This window comes from Cervus canadensis, chromosome 1 (genome assembly GCF_019320065.1).
Source record: "Cervus canadensis isolate Bull #8, Minnesota chromosome 1, ASM1932006v1, whole genome shotgun sequence".
In the NCBI taxonomy this organism is placed as follows: domain Eukaryota; kingdom Metazoa; phylum Chordata; class Mammalia; order Artiodactyla; family Cervidae; genus Cervus; species Cervus canadensis.
This window is the reverse complement of record NC_057386.1, coordinates 50,515,685-50,529,609: the sequence shown is the minus strand read 5'-3', so window position 1 is coordinate 50,529,609 and position 13,925 is coordinate 50,515,685. Positions and strand designations below refer to the sequence as shown.

Sequence of the window (13,925 nt, the reverse complement as noted above, 5' to 3'; positions counted from 1 at the left end):
TAAAACTCCCCGAATCTAGCCCAGAGTCATTCAAAAGAACTCTCCGGGGCTTTCATCATTTTTCAGTAAGGACAGAAACACTGAGAGGTACTTGTCCTGCAAAAGCAGTAAAGAAGAGAACACTTTGGGGAGGACGTGGGAGGCCGTGTTGGATGAAGTCGTGGGGCCCGAGGCCAGAGCCGGGCCAGGGAATTCCCCAGTGAGTCCCGCAAACAGTGGCTGGTGGTGGCAACCTCTTACCTTTCCAAAGCCAAAGCTGTAGATATTTTGGGCAGAAATGACTCCAGCCTTCAGCGGTCGGTTAGGAGAGCCGTTAGGGTTTCTAAATATTGAAAAGAGGAGGGGAAAGTAAGGAGGAACCATACCCAGAGGAGCAACGCTGAACCAAGCTGTCAGCATGTGTAGTTGGGTTTCGTTGTTACCATTTAACAGCCAGCCATCTGAAAGGACCCTGTGGTACCCATTTCCTGGTGTCCGCGCCCTTGTGTAGCCACGCACAGGTCAGAGAGGGCTGACCTGTTTGCCCATCAGGATACTGTGGAAACGACCGCGTGGTGTGAGTGCCAAAGCCAGGCCCCCAGGGCTTCTGCCCTGATCTCTCCTGCAGCCCGTGCTTTGGAGAAGGCCAGCTGCCATGTTGTGAGGGTGCTCCAGCAGCCTCACGGGGGTGACCAACACCCAGCACCAGTCTGCCAGCCGTGTGAATGACCATCCTGGAACTGGACCCTGCAGTCCCGGAACGCTGCAGCCCACGCTGCATCTGAACCACATCGTCGTGAGATGCCCTGAGCCAGAGCCACCCAGCTGAGCCACCCCCTGATCCCTGACCTACGGAAACTGTGAGATATTTACTGTTGTTTGCAGCCACTAAGTTTGGGCTTAGTGCGACAGATAATGAATACAGATGGTCAAAGTTGGAACGAATCATAAAGAGTATCTTGTCCAACTTTCTCATGTTACAGACAGGAAAAAATGGAGCCAGAAAGGGGAAACCTGCTGGCCTGAGGTCACAAAACAGCAGCAGGGATTAGGACTCGGCTCTGTCACAAGAAATTCGGTTTGCCAAGATCCTAACTCTGGCAGGAGAGGCGGTGGAAGACCTGAACCAAGTAGGGGCTCCAAGGCCGGATGAGGGGTTCAGGTGCTTAAACCTGATAGCCCTGGGAAGACCCTAAAAGGGTTTTTAGTACTGAGTGGCACAATTCAGATTTCATTTTTAAGAGGTCATTCTCCACGCTGAGTAAAGAACCAAGATGGGCAAGAGTGGCAGCAAGGAGAGCAGTTAGGAGTAACTGGTCCTTAAGGGAATCACGAACTTATCTCTCATGAGAAGCATCCAGGTCATGAGAAGAAAACCAGGACTTGATGTGCAAAGATGTGGGAGCCTGTGAAGGGTGAGACAAGTCTAGCCACCCCAATAACAGATAAAGATGTCATCAGAGAAAGTCACAATGGACACAATTTTCCACATATAAATCCTAAGTCAATAAAGCCCAGAAAACTTCAAATAACTCTCCTGAGCATGAAGAGAAGCCTGGATGGAGCCCACCTCCTGCAGCTGTGATGGGGGCTGGGGAGGCTGCCCACCCAGGTGGCAGCAAGTCTTAGGCCAGCTTAAAACAGCCTGAGGAACCTTAAATTAAGCATTTGTGGTCTTCTGCAACCTTACTAATAAAGGAACATGCTTTCCATGGCTCTGAGATGACCAAAAAAAAAAAGCTAGCCAGTTGTTCTGCAGAGAAAGGGTTTTCTGCTGGGCAGCCCAGAGCTGAAAAGTTCCTTCCTTCCCTGATAACCATATGGTGCTTCCCACTGGAGCCCAGAACTCGTTTCCCCCAACATTCCTGGAAGCGGGGAGTGGGAGTGGATGGCACACTGATGGTTTTCAGAGGCCACATCCTCTCTCTTGAAGCTCACCCCTTTGGGTGGGCAGGTGCTGGAAGGAACTAGTGTGGGGGGACCAAGGTGGCCCAGGCTGCAAGGCCCCCACAGGGAACGCTGGGTGATGCAGAACATCTGACTCTGCTTGCGGCAGCACTCACCCCTGCATGAGGCCCCCAAACCGGGGCAGGCCACTAATGAGCCGCTGAGGGGAGTCAATCTTCTTCAGGAGGTCAGAGAAGCCCTGGATGATGGCCTGCATGTGCGCCGCGCAGCGCTGCATGAACTCCACCATCTGCAACACACAGCAGGGACGGTCAACCCCACACAGCTAACGGCCAGCCTGGCTTTCAGTGGGACCGGAATGGTCTGAGGAGACAGGAGTCCCCCACAGGGAAATCTCTGGCAGGGAAGGGGCCATGGGATTCCCTAAAGATACGGAATGAGATGATTCCATTTTCAGGGAGCTTATTTGACAATAATTTCCTCCAAACCCTTCATTCAACAGATGAGGAAACTGAGGCAGGAGTATTTTAACTTGTTTCCAAGGCCCAGTAGCTAATGAGCAGGAGAACCCGAGGGAGGGGACTCTGCCCATCTCCCCCTTCCCTCCATGTGCCCAGCACTGTGCAAGTCCTTTATTCTTTCCATTTGTTAGATGATTTAGCCCTCAGTAAAACACATCATGCCTGCCAGCATGTGACTACAGACAAGTTACTTAATGTCAATGCACTTTACTTTCCCCATCTGTAAAATGGAGACAATAATAGGACCTACCTGAGGGTAGTTGTGAAGATTAAATGATTAAATATTTTTAACTAGTTTAATTCAGAACATCTGATGCAGGGTAAGTGCTAGTTAAGGGTCAGACAAAACCACAATTGTCCTCTCTCCCCACTGAATGGATGACCAGAAAAACTGACCGAGGCTTTACAGTTGGTTCACTCGCTTCATCCCAGGCATGTGTGCCCAGGGCTGATGGCAAGCCCTGTACTGTCCCCGGACCGGCCTCTGGCCCTGCGCTCTCTTACCAGCACGTCTGCAGAGCAGGCCCTCCCTTACCACGGTGCTGCGCTCCTTCCCTGCTGCCAGAGCCCAGGTCTGTGGGTTTTGGCCCTTCTCGTCGTGGAGTCGAAGATCACCCCCTGCATCCAGCAGTTTGCTGAGGATCCACTGGTTGCCTGAAAATGCTGCTGCATGGACAGGAGTACTCCCATCAAAGCAGCGGCTGGAGGAGGGGAGGGGTACAATGAGTGTCCATGGAAACACTCCTCCCCTTCCATGGATAACACAGGGCTCCCTTACTGCAAAGGTAACCTTTGGTGATATGAGAACTGTATGAACACCATTAGTGACACACCAATAACACCGTTAACACTCCCATCTTTACCACCACTGTTCAAGGAGTATTATTTCTCAATTTACAGATGAGAAAACAAAAAGGGCAAAGCCAAGATTCACACCCAGGCATGGATCTGGTTCAAAACCCAGTGTTCTAAAAAAAAAAAACCCAGTGTTCTGTCTCCAGTCCCCTGACGCTGACTGCCCTGAAACCTTCATGTCTATAGTGCCACGTGGTCAAGGCTGGTGAAGCACAGCCTAACCAGAGATCATCTCATGTGAGAATGTCTCTATCTCCTAAGTGCTATGGTAGAGGCCCACAAACCTTGGCATCAGCAATGTGGTCAAGCACCTACAACTCAAAAAATGTAACCAAAGCCAATAAACTATCTGAGACATGAAGGGACACCCTTAATGAGATGTGAAGATGTGATATGCAGCTGTGGTTTCCTAACATCAGGATCACCTACAGAGCTTGCTTTTTTTTTTTTTTTTTTTTTGGCCATGCCAAGCAGCATGCAAGATTTTAAGTTTCCCAATCAGGGGATCAAACCTGAGCTCCCCGCATGGAGTCTGAACCACCAGGGAAGTTCCAGGGCTTGCTCTCTTTAAAAAGAAACAAAAATGGGAGAAGGAAGGGGGAAAGAAAGGAGAAATTTTAAAAATAATAATAAAAAAAAAGAGGAAAAGAAGATAAAAAGAAGAAAGTCTCCCAATTCCAGACCCACAATTCTCTTGCCTAGAGGCAACTACTGTTACCAGTTTTTGTATCCTTCCAGAAATTTTCTATGCACGTACAAGTAGGAATAAGAATATGCTATATTGGGAATTCCCTGGTGGTCCAGTGGTTAGGACTTGGCACTTTCACCACTGCTGAGAGCCTGGGTTCAATCTCTAGCCAGGTAAGTAAGATCTCACAAACCACATAACATGGCCAAAAAACAAAACAAAGAATGCTATATTAACTGTTAGGCATTTAAATATTTTCTTTTAACAATATATCTAGGAGAAATTTCAATATGAAAACATACAAGCCACCTCAATTCCTTTTTAATAGCTGCATAGTATTCCAGTATACAGACATACCATATTTATTTAATAAGTCATTGGGATATCTGTCAAAAATACAGATATCAGACTATACAGCAGACTGAATCAGAATCTGCAAGCATGGAGCTCGGGAATATGTACTTTCTACAAGTTCCCCAGGTGATGCCAATGAGGCAGTGGACCATCTCACTGTGAGTTCTCTCCTATTTCTAGGCCTGATGAGCAGTCCAGCACACTGCACTATGGGAACTGTAACATTCTCCTTGCTTTAAAAATAAATTTGTATATAATATTTTACAGCCTTCTAATCATTCTTCCCATAAACAGTAAGAGAGCTAGGTAGGAAGAGAGAAGATATTATTTTTTATTTCTCATGAATGCTAAGGAAGAAAGGAATAATATTTCTTATGCCCAACTAACCATACAAGAGAATCCAGGTTCAAGTGGTATCAAAATGTATTGCTTTGTTAATTTATTCTAGAGGCTGAAAACTAGAGGCCCACGGACTGATTTGGCAACCCAGAGGCATGTTTTATTTGGTCCATATAGTATTTTAAAATAAGAATTTAAAGTCATGGACAATATTTAACACTTTGGGGATTTCACAATAAAAGTTGAGATTTTTAGTCTCTTGGAAAATCTGGCCTCCATGGCTTCCTTTTCTGCCCAGTTGCATCAGATGCTACTTAGACAGAGCCTGTACCCACTGAACCCACTTAGTCCTGCAGGCATCTGACTCTGTGACCTCAATAAGCCCAGGCCATCACAGCATTTCCATGGAGCCCTTAGGAATACATTCTTCCCCCTGAAATTTCCTTTCACCTTGATGGAAGATATTTTAAAGTACATGAAAGTGTTCCTATCACAAAATTAAAAGCTAAGGGGCCTACCTTCCTCCTCCTGATATTATCCTTTCCCACCTCCTCCTGTTATGATGGGGATTTCTAAAAAGGGAATTTCTGAATTCTTCAGGTGCTGGGCTCCTGGTCTCAGATTTGTCATTAACACAATGCATCATTATGGACCAGCCATTTAAACTTTCTGGGAGGGTCAGTCCCCTAATCAGGAGTATTAAAGATTATTTTTCTTTTGCTTTTTTACTATTATATATATTTTTTTTTATTTACTTGTTTTTGCTGCAGAACTGCAGGCAGGGCTATTTCTGAGTTTTGATACAGCAGAGACAGAGTGTATGTGAGTCCAGAAAAATTCTGGAAGGAAACAAAGCAAAATGTTCATTATGTTATCTCTGAGTCACAGAATTCTCATCCTGCTGAGTTTTTCCCTTATACTTCTCCAAGCTTCCAATTTTTTTCCCCTCTAAGTAAACAATCTTATAACAACAAACTTCCAAAATCAGTACTTAAAAAAAAAATACATTAAGTAGGGCCTCCTTATATTAGATATGAAAGGTATTTTATGACTTATGATGTACATATTCTGGCATTCCTGTGAAAATTAGCTGGAATCATGTAAATGCTCAAAATTTGTTTCTGGTTCTGTTCAGTGTAAACCATAAAAATACCTGCTTTTCCCTGTTACCTGGGAAGGCCCTGGGCAAAGCAAAAAGTCCTACATGGAGAGAAGAAATGTTCACTTTTAGCTGCCTCATTACAGTGTGTTGCTCTTTCATATTAAAATTTGGGGGGACTTCCCTGGTGGTCCAGTGGTTAAGACTTTGCCTTCCAACGCAGGGGGTGCAGGTTCGACCCCTGGTCAGGGAGCTACGATCCCACATGCCTCATGGCCAACGTCAAACAGAAACAGTATTGTAATGAATTCAGTAAAGACTTTAAAAATGGTCCACATTAAAAAAAATAAATTAATTAAAAAAAAAATTTGGACCATTACTCAAATTCTTCTAAACCACAACTACAAATGTCATCCTGACAAAGCAATGCCAAGTATCACTGATTAAGAACTTAGCTGTGGGGTACGTTAAAGTGCTTTTAAATGAATCATACAAACACTAATGTGGATGGAACTATACAAGCAGTGCTTGTTAATGACTAAATCAATTAATAAATAGTGAGGTTCACTTATTTCATAGGGTCTAGTAAAACTGCTCAGAAAACTTTATTAATAGTTAAAAAATCACGTTTCTGTTAATTCCCTGGTGGTCTAGTGGGTTTTTTAAGAGGCTTTTAAAGAAATTGATCAGTAGTGTCCGACTCTTTGCGACCCCATGGGCCTATCAGGCTCCTCTGTCCATGGGGTTTTCCAGGCAAGAGTACTGGAGTGGGTTGCCATTTCCTTCTCCAGGGGATCTTCCCGACCCAGGGATCGAACCCAGGTCTCCCAAATTGCAGGCAGATGCTTTACCATCTGAGCCACAGCACTCTAGTAGTTACGATCAGTTTTCCACTGGGGGCCTGGGTTTAATCCCTGGTCAGGGGACTAAGATCCTGCGAGCTGTGCGACCAATAAAATAAAATAAAGCATGTTTCAATAGAAGTGTACAAATGTAGTTCACCAACATAAATTAGTAAAGGTTCCTTTAATATCTTGTTAAATTAGTTTCCAAACACTCCAGTTCATCTTTAGTGTGTATTTTCTAGATAGTGATATTATTATACTTACTGATTTGGATCTGCTCCATAATCCACCAGGACATCAACTAATTTTGTAAGGCCTAATAATGCTGCAATGAAAAGGGCTGTCTGGCCCAGGGAGTTAACTGCATCAATATAAATTCCTGCAAAGCAAATATCAGGATCAATGCAAATACAAGAAAAAAATTAAAATTCCTTTATACAGTATTTTTTTAATTAAAGGAAAAATGAAAGCCCTCATTACTGATAGTAACACAAAAGGACACAGAATCAACTAGAAAGAAACCAGTGTTTACACACTCAAAATGATACTTCCAGAAAATGCCTGCTGAAAACCACACTCCACTACATGAACAAAAGAAAAGGGAAAAGAACAAAACAAAACAAAAACAAAAGAAAACTGTTCTCAGTCTTCAAACATAAAAAGGGAATTCATGATAAGTTGAGATGTTTACACACAACAAACTCAGCAAACTAAAAAGACACGTGATCAAAACACATAAACATAACTGAAAAATGGTTAAAAGTCGCTCAGTCCTGTCCAACTGTTTGGGACCCAATGGACTGAAACTTGCCAGTATCCTCAAAATCACTGCAGATGGTGACTGCAGCTGTAATTAAGACACTTGCTCCATGGAAAAGTTATGATCAACCTAGACAGCTTATTAAAAAGCAGAGACATTACTTTGCCAACAAAGAAAGGTCCATCTAGTCAAAGCTATGGTTTTTCCTGTAATCATGTATGGATATGAAACGTGAGTAGTACCGAAGAATTAGTGCCTTTGAACTGTGCTGTTAATTGTGGTGTTGGAGAAGACTCTTGAGAGTCCCTTGGACTGCACCGAGATCCAACCAGTCCATCCTAAAGAAAATCAATCCCGAATATTCATTGGAGGGACTGATGCTGAAACTGCAATGCTTTGGCCACCTGATGCAAAGAACTGATTCCTTGGGGAAAAAAAACCTGACGCTGGGAAAAATTAAAGGGAGGAGCACAAGAAGACGACAAAGGATGAGATAGTTGGATGGCACATCACTGACGCAATAGACACGAGTTTGAATAAACTGAGAGAATAGGTGATGAATAGAAAAGCCTGGTGTGCTACAGCCCTTGGGGGGAATCACAGAAGTGAAGTAATCTAAACGACTCGTGCTCCATAGTAAACCTTTTCGGCCCAGTGATTTTGTATGAGAAGCACATTTTCTAGCATCTAGAGCCACCACACACATCCAACTTAAAAACATAAAAAACTTCTTTCTACAGGAAAATAATACCAGAAACTCTAAATAACCCATAAAGCACAAACCGCATACTACCTAAAGAATAATGACCAATACCAGTAACAACTAATAAACTACATAAACACCTCAAGTAAAAAATAAAGAGCCCTACCATACAACATTATTTAAGTGACACCCGAAACCACTCAGACTACGTCCTCTCCCTCTTCATCTCCAAAAAGGAAAAGAAGAACGATCATCAATGGCTAATAGCAGCTGCAGAAGCAACACCAAAAGCCGGTTTCACGCTCAGGAGAGAACGCTGCGTCTCCTCCTCGTGGTTTCGGGTGCTCTACACGATCAGAGAAACTTCTCTAGTAACGAACTATAGAAATGATCCCTGAAAGTATAGTCTTAACTAGAGAGCGCTAGGTGTTCAAGAGGCGTACAAAACGCATACATAGTACGCTGATGGTGAGTTTTTTAAAAAAACGTATTATCCTCTCAAAATGTACACTGGCATGTGTTTTCTAAAGAATCCTTGCATTACCAAAGACTGACAAAGCTTTTTGAACACTCTCAGAGGTTCAGAGGACATTTCAAACTGCTACTTAATTAACATACGGTTTTTAAGCAGCCAATCACACGCCAGTTATTTCCAGCCCCTCCCCGTTTGTCCCGGCAGACCCGCAGCATCAGGATTGTGTAAAAGGCTGACGACTACAGACTGCGCGGCAGACGGAGCTTTCCGCCTCTTTTGAGACTGGCGGCCGAAGCAAGGTCTTTCACGAGAGGACCAAGTGCACGGTCAAAGGAACGACCTGAAGCCAAAACCTATTACATTTGCAAACCGCTTTATGCTATGATCAAAAGTCAAAATAAAAACATTGTTTGGGATTTTTTTCCCCAAAACCAAGGAATTCTTATGTAGATAAAAATTGCCTTTAAATAAGCAGGACTGTACGTCATCCCCCTGCTTAAAGCTTTGGTAGTGTCAGCTACAATCTGGCGCTTGCCATGGGTGCTTGCTATCTACCTCCACAAGGTTTAAATCACGTGCTACTGACCTTCAACACACCCTGAGGGAGTTCGAGGTGGAGAGCAGAAATGAGGCACTCTGTGCTTGGAGAAAACTGGCAGGACAGGTCCTGAGATAGTTAAGATAGTCTCAGGAGCTGACTTTATGAACCCAATTCGTGTATCTCCTCATAGTTAGAAAAGCACTAAAATCCTTCATGGTGACAACACTTTCTCGTGACTCGTAGAAGCTTCACGAGACTAGCAGAAACTTTCTAAGAAAAAAAATGTGCTTGATTGAATGTACCCTCCCTTTACCAAAATCACATATATACTGACCTTTCCCCCTACCTCTATGGAACAGTTTCTCAGAGCTATCTGAAATCCTGTCTCCCAGGCTGCAGTCCTCATATTACCCCAAATAAAACTTGACTCGCAACTCTCACGTTGTGTATTTTTTTAAGTGGAGAGTTACTTCTCAACTCTTGGGCTAAAGATAGCCCTTCTCTAAACAGTTTACCAATTCCGGTTCGGTCTGGCCCACAGGAGTCTATACAGCCTTATTTTGCACCAAATCCCCCCTTATTTCAGCCATAATGAACCATGTGTGTGCATGCCTGCTACGTTGCTTCAGTCCTGTCCAACTCTTTGTGACCCTATGGACTGTAGTCCCCCAGCCCCTCTTACTCATCACGTTCCTTTGCACAAGCTGTTCTGCCAGGAATGTTAGAAATGATGGATATTTCACCCTACTCTGGAATATTCAATAAACCAATACAACATGATGTCTGAGTTGAAAGAGTGGGAAGAAGAATAAACTTCCTTTAAAGGTTGAAAAAAAAATTGAAAATGAGAAAATATTCAGTGCTACAGAAGAGGTGGGAACAGGGGACACTTTCCTAAATGCAACTGGAAGTGTGAACAGTTACAATGCCTTTGAAAGCAATGTAGCGATACTTATTAAAAATTTGACCCAGAAATCCCACTTTGAGTATTAAAAACCCATTATGTAAAAATTTATTACCAATTACTTTATCAAAGCATTGTTTCTGGTAAAACAAACAGCCAAAAAGGAAATCTTAATATCTACCAGTACAGGCACAGTTGAATAAATTATGGTACATAGAGATAATAAAATATTAGGCATTTGATTAAAATGAATTAGCTCTCTATCAGAATACAGATAGACAAACTGTACTATTAAAAGGGAAAAGCAAAAATCTAAGCAAGCAGGCAACATTGGGGATTCAATCAATGAGTGGTTATGAGCTAAAATGATGGATTTGAAGTATCTAACAGAGTTTAGCAAATAACACCTACTTTATAAATATTAAAAATTAAAATTCCAACACTTTTTTAACTAGTAATGGGATTTAAGCTTAAAAAATAATCCATTTTGGACTTCCTCAGTGGTCCAGTGGTTAAGAAACTGCCTGCCAATGCAGGGGACACGAGCTGGGTCCCTGGTTTGGGACGATCCCACATACTGCAGGGCAACCAAGTCCGCGCACCACAACTACTGATCTTGCGCTCCGAAACAAGAGACGTCACCACAATGAGAAACCTCCACGCCGCAACTAGAGAGGGGCCCCCCGCTCGCCACAACTAGAGAAATCTCAGGCACAGCAACAAAAACCCAGCACAGCCAAAAATGGATATAAAAATTTTTTCAAACGATAATCTATTTTGTGCAAGTGATACAGGTGCTGTCAGATATCCACCACCCTCCCCCCAAGTTGCTGGCATCTGAAATAAAGCAAATTTTTCTTTTCACCAACCTGGCCCATTTACTGGCTTTTGAGCGGCGAGCAGCTGGACCCACACACACACTAGGTGACACAGGTTTTCCACAGACCAAAGGCAGGCTAAAGACATGGGTGGCAAGGACTGTGGGGTCCCACTGCGTTTCAGGAGAAGATCTTTGGCCTGGATTTTATGGCATTCTAGAGTCTGGTCCAATTTGCCTTTCAGTGCTTACTTCCTAAAACATCTTGTACATACTCTATCCTTCAGACACACACACACACACACACACACTAAACTAACTGCTATTTGTTCGCTCCTTTGTTGTTTGCTCTAATATAAAATCCCTTTGCTCATATTTATTAAATGAACAACCAAATGAATAAACTTACAGTATCAACTTACCCACTACTTTTTTACCCACTACTACTTTCTTAAGCATTAAAAACAAAACAAGGCAAAACAAACACCATCAGAGAGGGCTCTCAATTTCTTTTTTTTTTTTTTTTTAATTTCTGCTGATAGTGATTTTGAATGATTTTGTTGTCTTTTCCTGTTTCTTGAAATAAATATATGAATTTCAAAAAAATGAGAAAAGCAACTTACAGAATGTTATAGTGTGATACCAATTTCATAAAGGTAGATTAGCAATTTTAGACTATATTTGTATATTGTTGATTCCACTGGTTAAAATAACTTATTTTTTGTAATAAAAGATTGAAGAACATCCCAGCTACCAACCTGCTTTGTCAAAGCACTGGGAATGTGTGCTCAGTTGTGTCTGAATCTTTGCGACTGCATGGACTGTAGCTCACCAGGCTCCTTTGGCCATGGGTTTCTCCAGGCAAGACTACTGGAGTGGGTTGCCATTTCCTTCTCCAGGGGATCTTCCCAGCCCAGGGATCAAACCCTCGTCTCTTGAGTCTCCTACGTTGCCAGGAGGATTCTTTACCACTGTGTCACCAGGGCTTCCCAATAAAAACATTTTTCTTTAGTATTTATTTATTTGGCTGCACCAGGAGCTTCCCAGGTAGCACAGTGGTAAAGAATCTGCCTGCCAATGTAGGAGGTGCAAGACACTCAGGTTTGATCCCTGGGTAGGGAGGATCCACTGGAGGAGGAAATAGCAATCCACTCCAGTATTTCTTGCCTGGAAAATTCCATGGACAGAGGAGCCTGGTGGGCTACAGTCCAGGGGGCTGAAAAGAGTCGGACATGAGTGAGTGACTGAGTATGCACCCACAATGGGTCTTCATTGCAGCACATGGAATCTTTAGCTGTGGCATTTGAACTCTGAGTAGTGGCATGTGGATCTAGTTCCCTGACCAGGGATAGAACCTGGGCTTCCTGCACCAACAGGGAAGTCCCTGCACCAACTGGACCAACAGGGAAGTCCCAATTTTTGTAATAAAAACATTTTTAACAGGGACTTCCCTGTTGGTCCAGTGGTTAGGAGTCCATGCCTCCATTGCAAGGAGCATGGGTTCACTCTTTGGTCAGGTAATTAAGATCCTGCAGGCTGCACAGCAGCCAAAAACAACATCTTTTTTAAACAGAAAAATAAGTTTTTAAAAAATCACTCAAGAAAGCATGTTCCAGATATTTCCTGAGAAGTGATTTCTTAAAGCTATGAACTCAAGTAGAAAAGTGAAAATAGGACAAAAGTGATCATTAAAAATTTAAGCACAGGGACCAGGGTAAGTGAAACTGCAAGGGGAAACTGGCTTAACTCACTGGCATGAAAATTGAATTGGCTGAATATATGCTGTTGCTGTGGACTTAAAAAAATATTCACACACACAAAAAAAAATATTCACAACCTAAAAGTGGAGAGTTGTTTTATGTGGTGGGAAATTTTATACCTTCCAAGCCTGGGAGACAGCATCTCAAGTGACCCTGAGAGAACTGCTCTGAGGAGGGGAGGGGAGGAGCCAGGTTCTATAGAACTGTTGCAACAAAGGGCAGGTAGTCTGAATGTCAAAAGATTATTCTTAATTAAAGAAAACCAGGTATCTCAAGTGAAGGAATTTAGTGCTTGTCTATGGATGAGGCAAGAGTCTGGGCTCACAGAGACACTCCTTTGATACTCACTTAGCTAACTGGGGCCAGCAGTCTCAGTTCTGAGCTTCCCTGGAGCTCACCATGGGGACTGGCTGTGGTCTGACGGCTGCTCAACGGATGGCAGATGTTCTTCCTGAGTTTCCTCAGGGCTCACACCTCACATCTGTGGAGGCTGCGATTGCTGGTGACTGTGACATCCTTGTTTACTTATATGACAGGAAATACTTTATTTCTCACTGTTTATCTCTCCTCTTCTTTTCTTGGCTGCACTTGACTTGTGGGATCTTAGTTCCCCAACTAGGGATTGAACCCTCGGCAGTGACAACGCGGAGTCCTAACCTGTGGTCATTGTTGTTCAGTCTCTCAGTGGTGTCTGACTCTGCAACCCCAGGCTTCCCTGTCCCTCACCACTCCTGCTGGAGTTTGCTCAAACTCATGTCCATTGAATCGGCGATGCCATCCAACCATCTCTACCAGGGAATTCCCTGAATATAAGCACTTAAATAAGAGCAGTTTTCGAAAGGCATTACTACCTCCAACAGGAAATTAAGCCTGCTTTTACCTAAAGAGAACAGTATGTAATATTCAGTAAAATTAAGAGATTTTGCTGATTTCTCTAGCTCATGGTGCAATGACAAATGTAATGTATTAACAGCCCCAGCATAAAGCTAGAGTAGCTTTCAAAGATAGATGTCAGGAAAAATACATGATCTATTAGCCTGAAATAATTTAAAAGGGAGGTTCAAAAGAAAAATATTTAGATGAAGAAAATAAAAATATCAGCATACTATACTAAAAAGGCTGATTTTAAATTGCACTTAAACAACACTGAGGGGGCAAAGAAACCATCTTAAAACAACTAAGAATATATCAAAATTAAGTTTAAAGCTACTTTGAATCCATTTTCCTTGCAATTTCCTATCCTATTACTCATAATAAGATCGGTGTGTCAGCTAATTGAGTATCAACGCCCAGACTGCATATGTATTTCCCTGTAGCCTGTGGGAAATGCTCAGTGACTTCAGTCGTGTCTGACTCTTTGCAACCCTATGGACTGTA

General features: G+C 43.0%; 1 protein-coding gene and 1 non-coding gene across 6 annotated transcripts in view; both read right to left on the bottom strand.

The window, feature by feature from the left end:
* Positions 1-13,925, bottom strand: part of TEX14 (testis expressed 14, intercellular bridge forming factor) — a 151,014-nt gene that overhangs the window by 58,199 nt on the left and 78,890 nt on the right. For all 5 annotated transcript variants that reach the window (XM_043482934.1, XM_043482967.1, XM_043482959.1 and 2 more), the window contains exons 3-6: positions 6,853-6,967; positions 2,944-3,109; positions 2,043-2,176; positions 241-322 (exon numbers count right to left, since the gene is read on the bottom strand). In XM_043482934.1, the coding sequence (XP_043338869.1) occupies positions 241-322; positions 2,043-2,176; positions 2,944-3,109; positions 6,853-6,967 (497 nt within the window). The remainder of the gene's footprint in view (positions 1-240; positions 323-2,042; positions 2,177-2,943; positions 3,110-6,852; positions 6,968-13,925) is intronic.
* LOC122424739 lies at positions 8,247-8,461 on the bottom strand. The gene has a single exon (XR_006264505.1). It is a non-coding gene; the product is annotated as a small nucleolar RNA U3 (small nucleolar RNA).